Source organism: Dermochelys coriacea, chromosome 16 (assembly GCF_009764565.3).
Source record: "Dermochelys coriacea isolate rDerCor1 chromosome 16, rDerCor1.pri.v4, whole genome shotgun sequence".
In the NCBI taxonomy this organism is placed as follows: Eukaryota; Metazoa; Chordata; order Testudines; family Dermochelyidae; genus Dermochelys; species Dermochelys coriacea.
This window is the reverse complement of record NC_050083.1, coordinates 16,776,373-16,797,281: the sequence shown is the minus strand read 5'-3', so window position 1 is coordinate 16,797,281 and position 20,909 is coordinate 16,776,373. Positions and strand designations below refer to the sequence as shown.

The 20,909-nt window shown below is 44.6% G+C and overlaps 2 protein-coding genes, 1 long non-coding RNA gene and 5 other non-coding genes across 16 annotated transcripts; 1 reads left to right on the top strand and 7 right to left on the bottom strand.

The window, feature by feature from the left end:
* Positions 1-1,922: 1,922 nt before the first annotated feature.
* Positions 1,923-9,965, bottom strand: RPL7A (ribosomal protein L7a). 2 transcript variants are annotated; one of them, XM_038374538.2, is made up of 8 exons: positions 9,788-9,965; positions 6,405-6,525; positions 5,560-5,709; positions 4,438-4,578; positions 3,953-4,032; positions 3,270-3,400; positions 2,609-2,678; positions 1,923-2,086 (listed from the first exon to the last, which is right to left on the bottom strand). In XM_038374538.2, the coding sequence occupies exons 1-8, from the start codon at positions 9,800-9,802 to the stop codon at positions 1,982-1,984; spliced, it is 813 nt and encodes a 270-aa protein (XP_038230466.1). In that variant the 5' UTR covers positions 9,803-9,965; the 3' UTR covers positions 1,923-1,981. The 2 variants fall into 2 exon arrangements, with proteins under 2 accessions (XP_038230466.1, XP_038230467.1); XM_038374539.2 differs by lacking the exon at positions 9,788-9,965 and adding an exon at positions 7,494-7,574.
* On the bottom strand, positions 2,752-2,824 carry LOC119844423. Its single transcript, XR_005289253.1, has one exon. It is a non-coding gene; the product is annotated as a small nucleolar RNA SNORD36 (small nucleolar RNA).
* Positions 3,493-3,571, bottom strand: LOC119844421. Its single transcript, XR_005289251.1, has one exon. It is a non-coding gene; the product is annotated as a small nucleolar RNA SNORD36 (small nucleolar RNA).
* LOC119844422 lies at positions 4,228-4,305 on the bottom strand. The gene has a single exon (XR_005289252.1). It is a non-coding gene; the product is annotated as a small nucleolar RNA SNORD36 (small nucleolar RNA).
* LOC119844425 lies at positions 4,666-4,738 on the bottom strand. The gene has a single exon (XR_005289255.1). It is a non-coding gene; the product is annotated as a small nucleolar RNA SNORD24 (small nucleolar RNA).
* Positions 5,777-5,851, bottom strand: LOC119844424. Its single transcript, XR_005289254.1, has one exon. It is a non-coding gene; the product is annotated as a small nucleolar RNA SNORD24 (small nucleolar RNA).
* MED22 (mediator complex subunit 22) lies at positions 7,648-19,727 on the top strand. Of its 8 annotated transcripts, none has more exons than XM_038374543.2 (5): positions 7,648-7,837; positions 9,251-9,393; positions 11,090-11,170; positions 11,790-11,998; positions 17,072-18,336. In XM_038374543.2, the coding sequence occupies exons 2-5, from the start codon at positions 9,271-9,273 to the stop codon at positions 17,268-17,270; spliced, it is 612 nt and encodes a 203-aa protein (XP_038230471.1). In that variant the 5' UTR covers positions 7,648-7,837; positions 9,251-9,270; the 3' UTR covers positions 17,271-18,336. The 8 variants fall into 8 exon arrangements, with proteins under 8 accessions (XP_038230471.1, XP_043354762.1, XP_043354763.1 ...); XM_043498827.1 differs by lacking the exon at positions 7,648-7,837 and adding an exon at positions 8,433-8,740 and having other exon boundaries at positions 17,078-18,336; XM_043498828.1 differs by lacking the exons at positions 7,648-7,837; positions 17,072-18,336 and adding exons at positions 8,437-8,740; positions 19,559-19,727.
* LOC122456888 lies at positions 19,323-20,715 on the bottom strand. Its single transcript, XR_006276046.1, has 3 exons — positions 20,588-20,715; positions 20,098-20,259; positions 19,323-19,604 (listed from the first exon to the last, which is right to left on the bottom strand). It is a non-coding gene; the product is annotated as an uncharacterized LOC122456888 (long non-coding RNA).
* Between the last annotated feature and the right edge of the window lie 194 nt (positions 20,716-20,909).

Genomic DNA, 20,909 nt, shown 5'->3' with positions numbered 1-20,909 from the left:
GTTGAAAGAGTACTACACTAAAATGCACAAGTAAAGGTTACTCATTCCAGTAGCACATACTGTACATTCATTACATGTATAAAGAGCTACTCCTGAGGGCACTCTATGCCAAAAACTAAAAATTCTGCACGCTTTAAAATTCTACAAATTTTGTCAAATAAATGTGGAGGCTTCAGCATAGCATTAGGGAGCATAGGCTACTGGCTGCATAGAGGAAGTGAGCTGTAGTTCACTAAAGCTTATGCTCAAATAAATTTGTTAGTTTCTAAGGTGCCACAAGTCCTCCTTTTCTTTTTGCAAAGCAAGACTAACACAGCTGCTACCCTGAAACCTGTCAGAGAGGTGAGATCACTGTGCAGCTTCCAAGTGTGGAGGGATCTAGGTGGGGGTTGAGAGGGTTCTGGGTGGAGCAATCTGGGTGCAGGTGGCTCACTGGGGGGGTAGGAAGATCTGGATGCATATAGGCTTGTTAGGGGTTCTAGGAGCAATGGTAATGGGACTCTGCAGGGGGAGGCAAGCTGAAGGTGGTTGGGTCAGGACAGAGCTTAGTGGAAGGTCCAGCTGCTGGAGAGTGGCACTCTGGGGTGGGGATCTGGGTCCAGCTGGTTGAGGCTCACTGAGGGAGCAGTTGTACAAAGATCCCTCCCCCTGCAGCTAAGAAGCCATGGGTGCAGAAGGTGGTGGGGAGGATTGCATGACTACTCCTAAGGCTTCCCTTTGCTTATGCCTCAGAAAGTCATTTTTCTGAAGGGAAACAAGCAGCTGTGGAGGACAAATTCTGCACATGTGCACAACTCCCCCAGGAGTAAAAACCTAAACCCCAGGAGTTTTTAGCATCTACATAAAACTCAAAAATTGCAAACACTTAAACCTTGGAAAACAAAAGTGCCCCTCTTGACATTTGCTACAGTAAAGCTTGAGACTAAGCAGGCCTTGACAAGGATTTTAAAAAGGCATGATTTTGATGTAGGTATGTCAGCTACATAACTTAAAGCAATCAAGTGAAAATAGTTTAATATAGCCAGCTTGGTACATGTCTAGTCATGTTTATTAGATCAAGCTTAGAAAATTAGAATGAGCTAGATCAGTGGCTCAAACTTTTGTACTGGTGACCCCTTTCACATAGCAAGCCTCAAGTGTGACCCCCCCCAATGAATTAAAAAACACTAACACCATTACAAATGCTGGAGGCAAAGTGGGGTTTGGGGTGGATGCTGACAGCTAGTGACCCCGAAGGGTCCTAACCCCCAGTTTGGGAACCCCTGAGCTAGATAAACCACCTTTTAAAAATCACAAGCCTGGCCTACAGTCGTCATAGCTCGTAGACAAACCATAGCTGCATCCCCAATAGGGATTATACTGCTTTAACGATACAGGTCATGTGAAGAGATTTCAGACAAAGCCACAATAAATGGCCAGGGAAAGGGACTTACAAGAGCCAGAAGGGAAAAAAAAAAAAAAAAATCTTCCATTTTACAAGTTGTGTACTGACAAAGATGAAGTGCCCCACTGCACAGGAGCTGCAGGTTCAGTTCCTAGCTTTGCAACCAAGTCCTGAGGCCCAGTGCACTGCCTTAGCCACAGGTCCATTTAAAGAGAAACGTGGGCCATACATATGCGATGCATTTAAATTTTCTGGTGAATTTCACCAGGTTTTACAGCATACAAGTATTAAGGCAGAAGTTACCCAGCACACTACAGAAGACTGGCAGTAAGGGGTGAAGTGGTTTCTAGTTTAGTGAGTCTTTACAGTAGGTTCAGTAGCTTCCTTTTCATTAACTGGGTTTACACTCCCATCACTAAGGGTCTGATGAACACTCAAAATGGCTATTCAGTTCTTGTCTTAGCATTTACTTAACACTACTCAAGTGCTTTAATACTAGCTTTTTTTTTTTTGAAACATCCCAGATCAGACACCATGCTGAAACACTGTTTTAGATTTTATTTTTTTTATGTACAGAAAAATCTAAGTCCAGTACATTTAGCCCAGCTTGGTGGCTAGTTCTTTAGCCTTGGCTTTCTCAAGCTTGGCAATGCGAGCCACTGATTTTGGCCCCAAGACATTACCACCCCAGTGACGACGGATCTAGAGGAAAAAAAAGATTTAAAAAAAAACAGGTTAGGCACCCTTTCCCAGCAAGTCCAGCATAAGCTATTAGAATGATTGGGTAACCCTTTATCCCAGTGTGGAACTTTAATAGTTTAGTTCTTCCCCACACGATGGATTTACTAAGCAGATTGTGAAAATCACTAAGACTGAGAAAAGAATGGGTTTGAGTTCACTGAATTTGTACATAGTTGAGTTTCTTCCATATAAATTAACAATGAAACATGATTTGAACTGGTATCCTGGGAGCTGTAACTTTAACTCTGGGAAGCCCTGGTTGTGGAAGGCAGACTGCAAAGTTCCTATGAAAGGACCAAAAAGGTGCTGTGTGCAGAGGTTTGGGCCTGTCAGACAGCTTTGGTGTCGTTTATTTCTAGCTACCTGCATCTAAATCTGCATAGTTTTCCGCTTCTGTCCAGTAAGATTTTCTCAATAAATCTGGAAGTGTATAGCTCAAGACAGATGTTGACACAAAAGGGCCAGTGGCACTGAAATTCTTACCTCATCATATCTGTCGTTGTAGTTGGTCTTGACTGCCTCTACCAACTTGGCTAGGGCTCCTTTATCCTCACTGTGATGAGATGCTAGTGTTAGTTCCTTAGGAACACCAACAGAAATGACAGCAGCATTTTCCAAGGAACCTTTTGTCTCAGGGTTAAAAAGCTCTTAACACCACATGATTTTTCAGGTGAAGAAATTCTATACACATCCTTGTCAAAAGGTCCACCTTTATTAAAAACCACCATTTAGCATTGCCTCTCCATGCAGCAAAATGACAATACTTCACAACTATTCCCCCTCCCCGACAGGGAGTCGGGGCCCAGGCTCCAGCCCAGATGTCTACAATGCAATTCTAAAACCCCACAGCCCAAGCCTGAATCAACTGTCCTGGGCCAGCCACAGCCATGCCATAGGTCGTACTGCTGTGTAGACATATCCAGAGTTACACCTGTATCAACCGTTGTTTTATCAGGCCCTATATATTCAGTTTTTTAAGTCTGTTGGTACTTAATCTAGAATAGAAATCTGGTATGGCTTTTTCTTTGGAAGATGGTCTCTTCTCCCCCCCCCCCCAATCTTTAACTAGGAGGATGGCTGTCTGCTCTCTGCTTCTGAGCTGATCAAATTTAGATTCTTAGAAAGCATGAGAACAAGCACTTACGGGTTAACTTGTGTGAAGGCAACACTGGTGCAGGTCTTTCTGTGGACCAGCCGCCCCAATCTGGCCTTGCCCTTGATGATACAGTACGGAACTCCCATTTTGCGGCACAAGGCAGGCAGGAAGACCACCAACTAGAAAGATTAAGGATGTGTAGGGTCAGAGGCCCAAGAATGAAGACTACCTCTTGACTTTGCAACATGCAAATAAAGTGTGGGCTTTGGCAATTGCTCAGGGTTAAAAAGCTCTTGTAGTTTACTCTTCATGGTTGAGTTTCAGGTGAAGAAATTCATACATCATTGCAATGGCCACGCCTCACTATGTAAAAGCCAAGAACTTTACCACTAAGACCATTCAGTACAATTTGGTTTATTACATGTTGTCCAGAACAGGCACACAGAGTGACAGTAACAATTTATCTCAGATTCTTTTGTTAGTTTTACTACTTCATGCTGTTTTCTATGAATAATGTCTTTCTATGCCTTTGCCTGAGCTAGACTCCAAACCTGGCATAGCAAATTAATGCCAATTATGGCTTTACCCTTTCCTAGCTCAATGCAGTTAGAGAGCTATGTTACTGAACTACTGATATTGCTCCAGACACCCCTAGAAGTCCATATAATAGAGGGATCTGATCAGGACTATTATTTTAGAACAGAGTAATTACAAAAGAACAAGCCACTTACCTCAATGGGATCCACATCATGGGCAATCACTACCAGCTGAGCTTTCTTGTTCTCTACTAGGGTAGTGACCGTGTTGACACCTGCAAAGAAAAAAAACAAACAAACAAACAATAAAGTAAGGTCTTCGGTATGGCTAAGTTTTTGAAAATGCCAATAGAAGACCTTTGAGCATTACATGGCTTGCATATAGATCCACGATTCAAGGGACAGTAGTGTGTGGCCACCAGCTCCTACTGATCAAGATTTGCAAGAGAGAATTGTATGGACAATCTGCTATAGCTCAGGGTTAAAAAGCTCGTTTTGTTTGCTCTTCAGTTTGCATTTCAGGTGAAGAAATTCATACATCATTGCAATAGCTTGTCCAAGTAATTGATCAATGTGGAGAAGGAAGAGAGAAAACCAAGTAGCCTACTCTTGTCAGTTGTAGAATAAAGCCTTGTCTCTAGATACCAAGGCAAGTTCACAACAAAAATGTAGAAAGTTACCAGCTCTGAGGACAGGTGGTCTCTTAGTAGGAGCATCCCCCTTTCCTGCAGCTTTCTGCTCAGCACGAGCCAGCAGCCTCTGTTTCTTCTCTTGCTTGGTCTCAGGTCTGTATTTGTGAGCCAGTTTCAGAAGTTGAGTAGCTGAAAGATAATCCAGATTCCATTAATTGTCTTAAAGTCAGATTATTCTCTCCCCCTGCCCCGCCCCCCCAAGAAGAGATACTTTTGTGCATCAGCGATCTTGGTGGTGAGTAGTCATCATTAATGCTCAGATAGCAAATATCAATCATCATCATTTGCACAGTGTTATGTTATTCTTGCACTATGCAGCTCCAGTGCCAATTTTTGGCTCTGCTGCTGTGTATGTACCTTCTCATTTGCATGTCAAAAAAGTTAGATCTCTTCCTGGCACCCCTGCTTCATTCATACCCACATAGATATCCGCTCACAGTATCAACCAACTAAACTCCTCTTTCTACAGGATCTATGGTTAAAGTGTGGGGCAACTTACCCCTTGTTGTCCCGCTCCTTGTAATAGAGCGGCACATTTTATAACTGCCTCCCAGATAACTAGTTACTCTGTATTACTTAGGCTGAAAATTCTTCTATAATTATTGCTCTTTTACAAACCATTTCTGTGTGTTGGGAGTTGCATCTTTCTGACCTCCAGCCCCAATTTGCCCCTTATTCTAGCTCAGCATATCCGACTGCTGTTCCCTGCACCCCAATCCAACTCTACTCAGGAGACTATCCATCTACAGTGATGCAACTGGGCCCCATACTTTCCATGTATACTTAAGGTACATACTAAGGTCCAAATTCAAGATCAGGGCTCTTGTATTTTTGGGAGAGCATGGAGGAGAGTGGGAAATGATCTAACATTTCCCCAGACAGACTGGCAGGCTAAAGCTTCACTATGCACAGGTGTGTTCAGATAGCTCTTGAATGGAACTACAAATTTCCCCTTCCTGACACTGATCGGTATCAGAACCTGCACAAAAAACCTTTCAAATTGAAGTAACATGTAAAAATCTACATGTCGAGTTAAGTCAATATTTTGTTTTCTCAGACCCTCATTATAGGCAACTAGAGCCAAGAATGGTTTTTTGAACCTGATCTTACCTGTTTGGCGGTCCAAAGCCTGGGTGAACTGATTAATTGCAGGGGGCACCTTCAAACGTTTGTAAAGAATGGATCTCTGCCGCTGGAGTCTGATGTAGCGGGGCCATTTCACAAAACGTGTCAGATCACGCTTGGGCTGGATATCCTGTCCTGAAACACAGACCACCATTCAGATGCTCCAAAGCCATGTGAGCACACTATGGAGCACAGATAGGAGTGCATCAGCGATCTTGGTGGCTATACATGTCAGCACTATCACTCAGATAGCAAATATTCTTTTGCATCATCTGCACACAGTATGAAAAGCTGCTGTTCAACTATTTTAGCAAACAGTATGCACGGGGAGGGGAGGAGGGGGGCGGTGGTGTCAGGTCTGATCTCTGTTAAAACCAGAATTTTAGAATGTTTTCTATCATATTCAATCCCTTGTCTCCCTCCCCACCACTCCTAAACCCAAGATTTTCTGTCCATAGCCTATTAGAAACAACATTTCTATGAAAGGTGCCCATTTACACCACAGTTAGATACTCATTTCAGACAACCATAATATATCCCTATCACAAGATGAACTCTGCTAATTGTTTAACAATGCTTTATTACCAAAACATAAGACATCTGAATTAGATTTTCATTTAGCATGTGGTGTCTGTGAGGGCAATAAGCCTAAACAGAGTTGTGAACTTCATTATCAGTTGCAGGGGTAGAGGAAGTCCACACTACAACTTTAATCAAACGTTACAAAAATGTTGGTTATACCTCAGACAAACGCCATTACCTATTCAGAGCATTATCTTTTGATCAGCAGCTGAAACAGTCCAAAGCACCCCAAATGCCTATTTACTCACCAATGCCAAAGTTCTTGGGCCTCTTCTCAAAGAGAGGATTTACAACCTTCTTGGCCTCCTGCTTCTTGACTACAGCAGGGGCAGGTGCCACCTTCTTGCCCTTAGCCTTCTTTCCTTTCGGCTGCAAAAGAAAGAAATGCTAAATTCCCTCCATTCAAGCCATGCCTGCTTGGAGAGGCTTGTTTGTTAAAATGGAGCATATCTGTGTGCAGGCCTAGACCCTGGCCTTGCAGGGGTAGCTATGATGCCTCAAACCCCTCCCCCCCCCCATCTGCATTATTGAGGCTCTCTTAAAGAGCCTCTTGTAAGAGATTTTGCTTGTGCAGATCAGTGAGCCATTTTTCACCTCACTCAAACGCCCTTAGTCGCAGAGAAACCTCTGCCCCGTGCAGAGCAATGCCCCAGCAGACAGCTGCACCCAGTCTCCTCCAAATGGTGTTGACGACACTTTGCGATGGGAGCAGGAGCCCCCTCTCCCCCCGCCCCCGATAGAGACAATCTGGCTCCTCACACCGTCCTGCAGTACGGAAACCAGAAGGGATTATCTGCTCTGCGAGGAGACTATTCAACAGGCAGACCCAGGGGGTTGCTTTGGACGCGGGTCCCAATCGCCTGGGTCTGCCGCATTTGAGCCGCCGCATCGGCCCATTGCTGCTTGGAGGCGGCTTGACCCTCCAGCCCGAGGGGGAAAAGAGACTCCGCGAGGGCCGGGAGAGGAAACGCCCCCCCCCGGGCCGGGAGTCTCCTCTGCGGGTGCGAGTCCCCCCGGCCCGGCACCAGAGGTACCGGCCTGCCCTTGTCCCCGGGGCCCCAACCCACCTCTGGGAAAGGCGCCCGCTAGCCCAGAGACGCGGCTCCTCGCGGGCTACCCTCAGCCCCCCGGGGCCCTGCTGCAGCCGGCGGGGGAGGCGGAGGCCCAGGCCGGCCCCGACTCCCGCAGACCTCGCAAGACAGACCGGCCGGGCCCCTCCGGGGGGCCGCGCGTCTACCTCGCCCGGTAGCGCCCGGCTACGGCCCCGACGAAGTGTCGGATGGCGGCGGATTCAACCTCCCCCCCCCCCGGCCCCAGCAGCCACCGCCGCCGCTCACCATTTTGGATTGAAGCGGAAAAAGAGAGAGCAGGGCATGCTGGGTAATATATGTATGGGGCCGGAAGTCCCGCGAGAGCGAGGCAACGCTCGAGAGAGACGGGGAGCAAGCGATGATTTAAAGGGGCCGTGGTCTATTTCCTCTTAAAGGGGAAGTTGCCAACATTACCCTCCCCTGACCCTCTAGCCTAGGGGGTGGTGGAGCTGAAACGAACAAAGGACGGAGTTTGTGGACGCAGAGACTGGACTCAGGAGATGTTCTTGTGGTGACCCCTGTATTGGATGCAAATAAAGAACCATGCTCTATTTAATTTTAAGGAAACCCTGTTTCTCTTAGCAAAGCAGGTATTTTTCTCTCAAAGGTGTATTTCTACTGCTCAGTTTACTGTTTAAAATGGTCAGGCGAGGTCCCTTAAAATAAGGGGCAAGTGGTCACTCTGTGTTGTTCCTTGTCTGTTGGAAGTTAATGGGGACGTTAATATTAATGCACTACATTCCACAGCATGAACCAGACACTAATGCAAAGCGTAAGAAAATTTTGCACCAGTTTCCCCCACCCCTGCTCAACTAGAGTTTGCCCATGCATTTACTTTGGAATGGGGCCAGTTTATGCTAAGACAGGAACTGGTACCTTTTGTTCGTGGCTCTGTCTTGTGCTCAAGACAAGCTTTAATAATAAAATAAAAATAATAATAAAGTTTCACTAGGTCTTCTGGCTAGAAATTCTTCGAGAAGTGACAAATGGAGGGATATCTGCCTGATCTTTCAGGCAGCCCAGCTTAAATGCTATTAGGCAGCCTTGAAAGCATCGGCCTAGTGGGGGGGGGGGGGAGAAGAGAAAGGGTCCTTCCAAGTGATAAAGGTTTGGAGAAATTCTGCAGCTTCCCCCTTCCATGCACGTCCTTAAAGCATGCGATGGGTGCTTTTTTTAAAACAGCAGGGACTGCAGACAGTCTAGTGTCTGACCAAGCAGCAAGTCAGGGAGACAGACAGACAGACGGACACCCCCTCCCTCTGCTGCTTTAATAAAGATGCTCCCTCAACTCTACTTGAATCCGGTCCTAAGCCCCGGGGCAAAAGATTGGCGTCTGCAGCAGCCAACCACCAGCGAAGAGGCGACCAATCGAGGCGGGCGTGCTGATGGTCAGAGGGGCGTGCAGCGAAGCCGGGGCCGAGAGCAGCCGTGCTCGGTGCAGGTGACGCCGAGGAGCGGGCTGGCTCCCGGCAGTGCCCTGTGTCGCTCGCTGGGTGAGCGAAGCGGACCCTGCAGCACGCGCTGCCGTCCGTGGCTGTTTCAAGGGAGGGTGCCGCTGGATGGATCCCTGCTAGAGGGCTGCAAGTTCATGCACCGTCCTGCCTCCAGTGCTGTCGGGTAAACGCTCACTCCAGCAATCAGGGAGGCTACTGGGGAGCAGAGGGCTTAGCTAGGGGACCTTCCCCAGGGAGCTGGTTTGCCGAGGATGCTGCCTGGAAATATCTGTTCTGGACCCCATAACGTCTCCCTACGGCCCCTGACAGTAACTGTTCGCCTAGGCCGATTTTTTGTTTAAATGGCTGTGTAGATTTAAGACTGCAGTCCTGCCTTTGTTGGTCAGTGGGAGTAGAATTGCAGCCCTTACTGGTTAGGGTAGGGAGTAGAGATTGGCTCTGTGAGGTTTTGACTCCCAGTAAAATGAGGAGTTTCGCAGGAAGCATTTAGATATGCTGGTGCAATGTTGGGCTGGGGCTTGTAACAGGCTCTCTCTCTCTGCCTTTCAGTTACAATCTAAACTAACACAATGTCACAACAACGAGTCCTGCCTCAGAGTAAAGAGACCCTCCTACAGTCCTACAACAAGAGGCTGAAAGATGACATCAAGTCAATCATGGATAACTTCACAGAGATCATCAAGACTGCTAAGGTGGGTATTTGAAAGAAGGCCAATGAAGTGAATACCCATTTAGTAGCTGTCAGAGCGAGGCAGGGGTATGGAAGTCTATCCCAGAGCCCATTCAAGTTTTATTTCCACTAGTTAGAAGAACCTTCTAATCCTAGACAAGGGAACAAGTGTCTGTACGTAACAGACACAAGAGTGTTAAGTCTCATGTAAAGGCTGATTTAAAAAAAAAACAAAAAAACAAAACAAAAAAAAAAAAACACATCCCATAAATAGAACATTCCCTCAAGAATATAAGCCTTTCTACAGTTAGATTTAGGCAAGCTATCTGAGAAGAGTCAGTTTTCTGGACTACTTAAAGGAACAAATTTCCTCTACTAACATCACATTGAACAACTATTTATCAAAACACTCTTACCCCAGATGTATACATCCTGGAGATGACTCTTAATAACCTTCAGCTTGGAGCACCTTCACAGTTGTGGGGTCTCTAAATCTTTGTCACTACAAAATCACTGTATCTATATTTCTTCCTCCTTTTTACTTAGACTTGTTAACCACGCTCCCAGCCTATAATATATAGTACAATCCTCAGGCCTGTGACCAACTAGCATAGTCCCCACCTTCTTACACCAGCTTCCTCATGTAAAACACCTGTGGGTGAGGCAAAGGCCAATTAGCCATTATGGAAAAGGCAATACATTGCAGATGGGGATTTCCTGACAGCACTAAACAAAAGAATAGATCTGTTCATCCTGAAAATAGCTGTAGTTAATCAGCAAACTTCTGAGCTGACTCCTTGTTTTCTAATGAACTAATAGAGACTAATTAGCTCTCTTGCTGAAATCTAGAGTAGAGGTGGCTCAGTTTGAGTGCTGGGGAAAAGTGGTACTTGTCTATAATTTTTTGAGGTGCTTTGGGATCCCTTTGGATGAAAGGCACCATAAAAATGTAAGATTATAATTTACACCCTGATCTTCCAGTCAGTGAGACTACCTGCATCCTAATTATGCATTTGTAGGACTAGATCCTAAGGTAACATGTGTTGAAATATAAACGTAAATCCAATAATTTTGCTCAGAATGATCATTATATCCTGAAGGCTAGAAATACCAATCCAGCTCACAGGAAAAGGCTGCATTTGAAAATTGACCAGTGAGATTTAGGTGGCTCACAGAGATTCAGCAGTTGAAGCTTTCACTTCCTGGAGTCAAATTCTGCATTTATGCATCTATTCTGCATCTACACTAAGCTTAGCCTTATTCTTCAATGAGGTTTTAATAGCTTTGCATGGGATGAGGGGAGGTTGATGCCAAATTTGGCCTCCTGAGTTTTCAACAGTTCTTTTTAGGAGGTTACTAGTGAACAGCTGCAAATTATGCTACTCAGTTTTCAAACAAACAGTCCAATCAAACAAGCTGGGAGTGCTGGAAAATCAATGGTGGGAAGAATCCAAGAAGACAGTCCAAGGAAAACAGAGAAGTGAACATTGTTCTGCACAGCAATTGGTTAACATGAGGGAAGAGATAGGAGCTCAACAAATGGTGTACTCTTAACTCTGATCCTACCAAAAGCATCTGCTAGATGGGATCAGGGACATAAGCCCCTTTTATATGTGGTTTGAACTGAAACAAGATATTCTTTTAAGCAATAACCTCTTCTGGGATGCAGAAATATTGGGTGAGCTGAAGACACGTGGCTTTTTTAAATTGATTTTTAGATTGAAGATGAAACCCAAGTCTCTCGAGCGACCCAGAGTGAGCAGGACAACTATGAGATGCACGTCAGAGCTGCCAACATTGTAAGTACAGCTTGTGTGCCAAGCCGGCGTGCTGCATAGCGGATCTTGTGTGTTCTGTGCTCTGTTACAGCATCCATGAGGAGCACTCAGAATACTAATGTCAATTAATCGTCACTGGGTGGCTTTCCCAGTGCAAAGGAAGGGAGTGATTTTTCTGTTTGCTCTGGATTTCCCTTTTGGTCCCAACCCAAAGCTACCAATTTTCACTTTTAGAGCTGCCCACTTTTAACTGGTGAGGCCCCTGACTGAAATCCTATTCCTGGCTTGCAATGTTAATACCTTCTTTTGCCTTTGGGTGGTGACAAAACATACAGTTCTGGGTTTATACTACTGAAGGCTGTGCTTGCCAGTGGAACAAAAGAACATCATTGTTCGTGCATAGAGTGCCAGAAGGCTGCATAGTACCCATGGTGTACATGGACAACTGTATTGTGCTAATGCATTCTTCTCTGGAACTGCAGGCTTTTGGCTAGCATTTGAGCCAAGTTGCTCCCATGTTGCAAAGTCTGGTATCAGGGGGCTGAGGGAGCAGCCCAGCAGATCATGTTGCAGAGCCGAGGTAAAGGACCCCAAAGTCACTTTGTGTCCAGTTTGCTTAATATTTTATCCACCTTGCAAGGTCCGAGCTGGTGAATCCCTGATGAAGCTTGTGTCTGACCTGAAGCAGTTCTTGATCCTCAATGACTTCCCCTCCGTGAACGAAGCCATTAACCAGCGTAACCAGCAGCTGCGGAGCGTGCAGGAAGAGTGTGACAAGAAGCTGATCTCGCTGAGGGATGAGATTTCCATTGACCTGTACGAACTAGAAGAAGAATATTACTCTTCCAGGTACAAATAGGGCCATGGACTCCCATGTACTAACAAGCCTCCTCTTGTCTCCAGCCCTTTCTGAGAAACAGGACAGGAGAGCAGATGGTCCTTAAGACACAAACCTAAATGGAAATTTCCCCTTAAAATGCACACTTGTTTTTAATTAGATCAAACTTGTCTTCTGCAACCTAAAACAAGCTATTGAGATGCTAAGCAGTCAGGCTGGTATGGGGCAGAGCCTCTTTCTGTGCCAGTTCTTTCACAAGTGTCTTAAACTACATAACATGCCTATTCCTTGTAGCTCATTCCCACCAACTGTCTGAAATCTGTTTAAAATGAACATTTAAAATGAACTAAAGGGACATCATCAACTAGCTTATAATCAACATTTTTCTGTCTCTAGCAGGGTGAGAGGGTTGGTGGTTTTTGGTAAAAACTTACCACTACTGTATCTTTTGTGAAATCTTTTTAAAGACTTTCAATAGAACATAGGTTCTGGTGGATACAACATTTTTTCCCTCCTAATATTGTTGCAACCCCCCCCAACATTGCCAGTTAATGAGGTCCAGTAAATGAAAGTGACCAGAATCCGATCTGAAAGGGACTAGTTTGGTTGCACTGTCCAAGGTCAGTGAAGTGCAACAAATTCTAATAATTACAAGCCACATCTAAACATCACAGACAAGTTAATCAACAGCATAAATGATGAAAAGCAAACTAGCTCTTTAAACTTCTTTCACTTTTAATAAGCTTTGATAAGCTGATTTTTTTATTTTATTTTATTATTTTTTTAATTCCCTAAAATGTTTAGTGATAACTACAGATGCTCAAGTCAACTGGAAATTAGAAAATCAGGTGTAATAATTTACTGGTAATTTACTGGTAATGCAGGTATTTTAGAAATAAATGTTAGCCCAACAGTGTCCCTTTAAAATTAATGCATTATTTTAAGAAAATTTACCTTTCATACCTGGGAAAAGGAGAGCAACAATTATAAAAAGATGTCTTAGGACAGTGAGAGGCCCAGTAAATATTTTGGAGATGAGTGAAAAGGGAGTTGAGTAGGGTTACACAATGCTGACTGATCTAAGAAAAAATTCTGGTCTTAACTGGGGTCAGGACTTTATTATTTCATAACTTGATTGGACAGCAAAGCAGTGGATGTTGTCTAACAGGGGTATGTGCAGTTACAGTGACCTAAATGTGAGCCTATGGTGTGTGTATGTGGTATTGTAACCAGACACTCTGGCATATACATTTGTGGTTCTAAAATGGTTATTTTAATCTTTGGACCAATGGGTTCTGACCATGCTAGTGTGGTCTCTTATCTACCTAGCTCTGAAACTGCACGAATCAATCATTCCTAGCAGAACTACTCTCTAAGCAGGAATTGGGGGGGTTTGTCCCCTCCCTCCCCCTGTTGTACCAAATCAATCCATTCTTCTGTTTCTAATATGAAGTGCTTGTTTGGTGAGAAATCTTGCCTAGAATATAGAGCTATGCTCTCTTTAATGACGCCTCATGTCCTGTAGCTGCACCTAATGTTTTATCCACTGGTCCTTGAGCACTTATTTCCTTTTCCTTCATGTGCCATCGGCTACAGGTTTTAACCAATCTTTATTTCTGCACCAAAGAAACATGTGAGTGTTTAAATAGAAACAACACGTGACTTATTCAAAGTACTTTTATAAATGGTCATAAGGATTTTTTTTTAACAGAATTTTACTGTCTGATGTGGAGAAAGGGGTTTCTATTTTGTATTAAACTACACATGGCTGTAGGATGTTAATTGTGTTTAAACGGCTGTAAAGACTCAGTGCGTTCCTGGAGAGGGCGACATGAAACTGATTCTGAGAGCTCAGCTGGTGGTCAGTAGCTGTCAGCTCCTTGTGCTGCCTAGAATCAAGCATATCATTTTGTGCTATAGGGGCCCAATCCTGCTCTCACTTAAATTGGTGGGACTTCAGTGGGAGCAGGACAGTAGGATTCCACACAACCACCATTCCAAATTGCTCTCTCAGTCTCTGGTTTCCATTGGTGGATTTTCACCATCCCCAATAGTTAGAGCTTTAGAGTTTAACACTTGACACACTATTGTTTCCTGGCACCCCTTTGGGTGAAGCTGCAGAGCATTGCGTTCTCTGCACCCAGTCTGTTAGCCTCCGGCTGGTCCCTGTGTATTGCTAGGGCCCAAAAGTCCTTGTGCAGACAAAACTCCTGTTGACTTTACTGCTTGTCTGTGAGAGGACTATAGAAGTAGACTCTGTGCTTTTGGGTAGGTGTCACCTGGAAGGGCACGTTCTCACTCCCATCACGGTAGCAGGGGTTTGGGAGACACTCTTGCCCCATATACTGGTAAATACTGTGTGTCCGTAGGGTTTTTGCTAGTAAATATTGACTTCACAAGGAAACTTGCGAGCCAAGTATCGTTCAAAGCAACTCGTGTGCTTCTAGGCAGGTGCCTTCCCACACAGTCCCAATGGTGTGCCCTGGGAGAGCATTTAACATCTCCTTTGGGTTCACATCAAGCCAAGCCTCAGGGTCCTCTCCACTGGGAGGCTGGATGGTGCCTTGCAAAGCCCCATAGCAACTATGGACTTCGGGTTACTGGCTGGAGAGCTGTAGTGTAAATTTTGAGGTCTCTATAATTTGGAGGGAAGTGGGGGTTAGGGAGGGAAGAGGGGAAGAGATGCCCACTTCCTTTCCAGAGCTGCATTCTACCCAGATGCTAGGCTGAAGAGTTCTCAGTAGTCCTCCAGTGTGAAGTGTGCTGGACACCAGACCCTAATGCTCTGGGATCCAGTCCTGAGGGGCTGAGATCCAGGAGTAAGGGAGAGATGCATCCGATGAAGTGAGCTGTAGTTCACAAAAGCTTATGCTCAAATAAATTTGTTAGTCTCTAAGGTGCCACAAGTAGTCCTTTTCTTTTTTGGAGAGAAATGGTTGGTGGATTCAGGACTAATTAGGCCCCAGTCCTGCAGTCCTTCATGCATACCTCAGTGGCAGCTTTGTTTTGCATAGTCACTGCAGGATGTGGTGCTAAACCTTTATACCCCAATGAAGGGACCTCACTTGGTAATAGTGCAAAAGCCCCAGATGCTAAGCCCCCACCCCTCTTCTCTAGCAAACCCAGCGGGGCAACTGCTGGGAAAGAGATGACTTGGCATTGGGTGAATGCTCTGTGACTGCCAAAAAACCAAGTGTTTTAAATCAGTGACCTCCTCATGTGCTTATTCCCCGAAGCTGTAGCTCCGTGCACTCCAGCTTGCCCTATCCAGCCACCTGTGGTTGGAGCTCTGAATTCCTGGTCCACCACTCCCGTCTCTTTGAGAGCATGGCTTGATGACTGGAGGGTGGGTTTGGAGTTCAACCTGTTAGACACATCTCTTCAGTTCAAAGTGTTTAGTCTCTTTATATATATATATATATATATATATATATACACTCTTAAAATATTTCCCAAAAATCTCTATTTGAGTCTATGAATGGTAAAACAAACCCAAGGGGTCCAGTGGTTTTCTTGGTTCTGTTTTATTTATTTTGAACACAAGCTACTTCCTGTTCCAGCACTCACTTCGGTCTCTGGCTGTCTCTTGCATGGGCAGCTCCTTCCGCTCTTCCAGCGTTTTTTCCTCCTTTTTTATTTTGGTTTATAGCCCTGCCACTGTGCATCCGCCTCAGACTTCAGAGCAGGACCTAGGGCAACACAGGGACAAGAGATAGCCACTAACTTAGGAATACAGGATTTGCCATAACTGTTCACCTTACTGGTCCACCTAATCTTATACCCTGCAGTGGTCAACCACTGTCGCCTGCTTTTTCAGAAGAGCTGAGCACACACAATTCCTGTTGAAGTTAATGGGAGCTGCAGGTGATCAACGCCTTTGAAAGTCTGGCCAAAGATGCTGCAGGAGAAGGCATAAATCTCCCGTAAATCTTTGCCAGTCTTGTAATGCTGGAGATGAGGGAGGGGAGGTTTTCTGACCCCTACAGTGATCCTGCAGCATGAGACTCAATTGTCCTTTTTCTTGGCACATAACTTTTGTAGCTATTAGTCATAACACTAGAGAAGGGGATAGAGACTTTGTGGTTTTTTGGTTCTTAACAAAAAGAATGGAGTGATGATCTTACAAATACAGACCTTCGAACAATTCAGTGACAATCTAGTAATGCTCCTTGAAAGAACTTAAAGTACATTTTTTGGTGGGGTGGGGGGAGGTTGGTTGTTTTTTGCCCCATGGTAGATCAAGAATAACCCTGACTCTAAACACTTACAGCCCAAACTTTTAAAAACTTTTAGACCTGAGTTTGAGAGGTGTAGAGTACTCGCAGCTCCAAGCACCTGGAGTTGTGAGCACACTCTGCTTTTCTAAAAAAATCAGGGTCAGATGTCTTAAGTTGGGCACCCAAAATCACTAATGAAATTAGAGCCGAAGGGCCTGATTCTCCTCTTGGTTGGTTCCTGATTCAACTCTCAGTGAAATTGCCAGGGATGAAATCCTGGCCCCACTTACGTGAATGGGAGTTTTGCCATTGACTTTAATGAGGCTGGGATTTTGCCTCAGGTGTCTTTCCTTTGACTTGAGTGGGAGCACATGCCAATTTCAGACTGGAGTAACACCACTGGCTTCAATGAAAGGACTCCTGATCCTTCCCAGGGCAGTGAGATCACACACCAGCCTGAGTCCTGTTAGGGAACATCAGTGTCATGAGACTCATGATAAAGTTATGATCCACAAACATTATGTCCATGTATCAGGGGGTAGCCGTTTTAGTCTGTATCCACAAAAACAACGAGGAGTCCGGTGGCACCTTCAAGACTAACAGATTTATTTGGGCATAAGCTTTCGTGGGTAAAAAATTAATTGGAAGAAGTGGGGGTTTTACCCACGAAAGCTTATGCTCAAATAAATCTGTTAGTCTTGAAGGTGCCACCGGACTCCTCGTTGTTATTATGTCCACGGATGCTTTTGCCATTTTCTTAACGCTTTGCTTCTGTCTTGCTTTCTCTCCCCGCCTCTTTTTTTTCCCCCCTCCGCTCTCTGATTGCACCTCCTGTCTCTCCTTACTGGGGTGGCTTGTTCTGGAAAGCTACAGTCTATGTGACACCAATGATCTTCCTCTGTGCGAAGCCTACTGGAGAGAAGACCCTGCCGTGCTTTCCCCTGAAGGCCTCTCCATGCCTCTGGCAGCTGCCACGGCAGAGCAGAGCACTGCAGCCCCTCAGAGCTCAACCCCATCGCACCCTCACGTGAACGGGCACGGGGCAGGCCCAATGGAGCACTCCTGAAGAGGATGCCGTGCCCGCTGAGCACACTCAGACTGGTGGTGCTGAGCTGCTAGAGTCTTCCCAGCTGCTGAATTGAGCCAACTTTCTGCCACTGCCGGAATAACATGCCATAGTTGTGTTTGCAGGTCAGCTGCTGCCGTTGACTGGATATCAGCAGTCTTCTTCACCTCTTGAGCCACGCCCATGAAAGTGTTTCCATAGGACTATGGCAGAAGTAACAGGCCAACAGGAAATTGTCTGCTGTAGCAACTTTGAGCTAGGATTTGTCTTATGTTACCACATGATGGCTACATGTAGAGACCATTAGGAGCATGGAGTTTGTTTCCATGTGAATCCCGGGTTGGGAACGTGTTGTTGTGCTGTGCAGGAATCTAGTGTATTCTGGTTCTGAATAGGAAATTTGGGTCAAGGTTTGGGGTGGGTTTTTTTTAGTATTTATTTCTTCCTAAGACTCAAGTTAATCAACATTGGGGTGCTTCCTATATCAGTATTCTCAGCCTCTTCCTCTTCTGCTGTAGTTTACAAGAATAATAACCTCCTCAGTACTTGTATATAACACTCTTCACCCTCAAGGAGCTCTGCAAACTTGAATCCTTGTGCTCAGAAACTACTGAGATGGGAGAGCTAAAACTACTTGGACTCCCCAGAACACTCCTGCCACAGACATAAATACTATTCCCATTGAAGTGCAAGGGAACCTGAGGCAGCAGTGCAGTGACTTGCCCAAGGCTATAGATGGAAGCAGTGTCAGCGCCAGGATTAGAATTAAGGACTCTCTGGCTCCCAAGTGGGTGCTCTCTCATAGCCTGAGACCACTACAAACTGCTTCCTCCTTTCAGTCATTTAAGCTAATTCTACTTGTATAATTGAAAGAAAGTATTTGAAATGGGATGTTACCATTAGATAAATGTCCAGTCATTGTTGAACTACTGGTGTACCCCGAAGGCAATTAAGTCCCTGGTCAGTATTCTACTGTAGCTTCACACATTTCTGTGAGATTGGTTTTTCCCCCCCACTCCATTTGTTTTGTAAGTAGATGGCTGAATAAAACTAACTTTGTTTTGTATCATTTTTAGAGTGTGTGTTTTCAGCTGCAAGGGATGGATGACGTGAGAATCTTGTGTGTGTGTGTGTGTGTGTGTGTGTGTGTGTAATGGGAAGAGCATTTCCCAAAATGTTCAAAGCAAAACCCCACTCCAGCTCTTCTTCCTGCTGACACTGAAGTTGGGCTATGCAGAAGAGTTGATTATTGCTGAGCTGAAACGTACAAGGTGAAGCAGGAGGTCCATGGGGCTTGTCTGGGGAGCTGCCCAGGGGCTTTCTCAAACGTTGCTGTGCTTTCTCACCTACGTCACAGGCCAGTGCTTTGACTCAGTCTGTATGTTACATCTCGGGATCACAGGTGTAAAATCTTTGTTGCGAAAGCCTGGCAACATGCAGAACATTAACATCCAATTTGTCACCTCTCAGATAGACCCTACGGACACTTCACGCACCTCACATCTTCCTATGAAAAACTAAGGCTGAGATTTCCAAGAAGAGTTAGGCACCCTGCTCCCACTGAAAGGCACCTATGAATCCTAACACACTGAGGCCCCACTAAAAATCCTGACCTAAAAGATCACTGTCCAAAATAATTCCTGGGAAGAAGAATTCCCTGTACCAACCTCATGTAGTGCTCTTAATATGAGCACTGCTTTAGTGCCATGAATCCAACTAAAATATCAAATAAGGCTACTGTGGTCTTTGCTAATTGGGAGAGTAACTTCTATTCTAACATGATTTTTATTTTACTTCTAAAGACCAGTAAAGCTCCATTGCAAGTGCTACCCTAACATATCCTGACCAGAAGGTCCTTTCCTCTCTCCCTTCATCACAAGGAAAAATACTGTTATGGATGCAATGTTGCAATCCTTACTCAAGCTAATGTTCTACTGACGTTAACCTGTGTTGAGTGTGAATATGTGGACTGGAGGAACAGGACTTACAGCTTGGGAAATCAAAACCATATAGAAATACTCTTGCATAATGATTAACCAACTGTGCCCATTGCAGTGTTTACAGTACTTTATTAATAAAAGATAAACATGGTATGTTATCTTATACACAGTGCGTTAGGTCATCTGTAAACTACAGGTGCACTTCCTGGATGGATATAGCAGGATTCTCTACTGCCGCATTGTACAAAGAGTTAATATTAGTTACATATTTGCTGTGTGCTTATTAGTGTTGCTAACTCTCATGATTTTTGCAGAGGTTCCATGATACTTGGTGTTTTTTCCTCAAAGCCCAAGTTCCTGGAGTCACATGATTTCATGAGCATCTGAGCTTCCACTAAAAAGAAAAAGTTTCTACTGTGAAAATGTGATCTCATTCATTAAACCCTACAGTCAACCTTAAAGACTCAGAAACACAAAAGCAAATACAAAGCACCTGAAGTATATTATTTTTTAAAATCTCATGATTTTTGTACACTTCAAGTTGTTGGTATTGTGTTAAGTACATTAAAATCAGGATGTGTGTGTTTTGTTTAAAATATTTCAGGATAAATAACACCCAAGGCAGTTAAAACAAGATTAAGGGCAAGGTTGTTTTCACAATCCCCACCTATCTTAGTCAATTTACATTTGTATAATTGCACCCTGCCTCCCTAAAATTCCTTGTGTAGTTTTAATTCACTACCTGGCCTAACTGAAGGATGACCAGATAGCAAATGTGAAAAATCAGGACACCTTTTTTTCAGGGGTACTGATATAATTGCATATATAAGACAAAGTTCCTAATATTGGGATGGTCCCGATAACACTGGGACGTCTGTTCACCTTACCTAACTGCTATGTTGTGTTGTAAACTGTTCAACGTCAGCTGTTCCATCCTAGAAGTGGCTGAATTTTGGTGGCTGGGCGATGAACTTGTAAATGTGTTAGTCTCTAAGGTGCCACAAGTCCTCCTTTTCTTTTTGCGGACACAGAGTAACAGGGCTGCTCCTCTGAAACCAGAAATAAAGCAGTAGCTCCTGGTGTGGACACAATTCTGGAATAAAAATTACTTTATTCTGGAATAATTCACTCACCAAGCAGATTTCAGAGTAGCAGCCGTGTTAGTCTGTATTCGCAAAAAGAAAAGGAGGACTTGTGGCACCTTAGAGACTAACAAATTTATTAGAGCATAAACTTTTGTGAGCTACAGCTCACAAACACAAATACAAATACACAAATACAAATGCATCCGATGAAGTGAGCTGTAGCTCACGAAAGCTTATGCTCTAATAAATTTGTTAGTCTCTAAGGTGCCACAAGTCCTCCTTTTCTTTTCACCAAGCAGAGTAATTATGATGGGATAAAAGTGGCTTTATTCTGAATACCGTCAGCCCAGGAGGAGCTTTTCTGGAATGGCTACGCCAGCTAATGGCAGTTTGTAGACAAGGGGACAGAGAAATCTCTGGAAAAAGAAAAGGAGGACTTGTGGCACCTTAGCGACTCACACATTTATTTGGGCATAAGCTTTCGATGCATCCGATGAAGTGAGCTGTAGCTCGCGAAAGCTTCTGCTCACATATTTTGTGAGTCTCTGAGGTGCCACAAGTCCTCCTGTTCTTTTTGCGAATACAGACTAACACGGCTGCTACTCTGAAAGAAA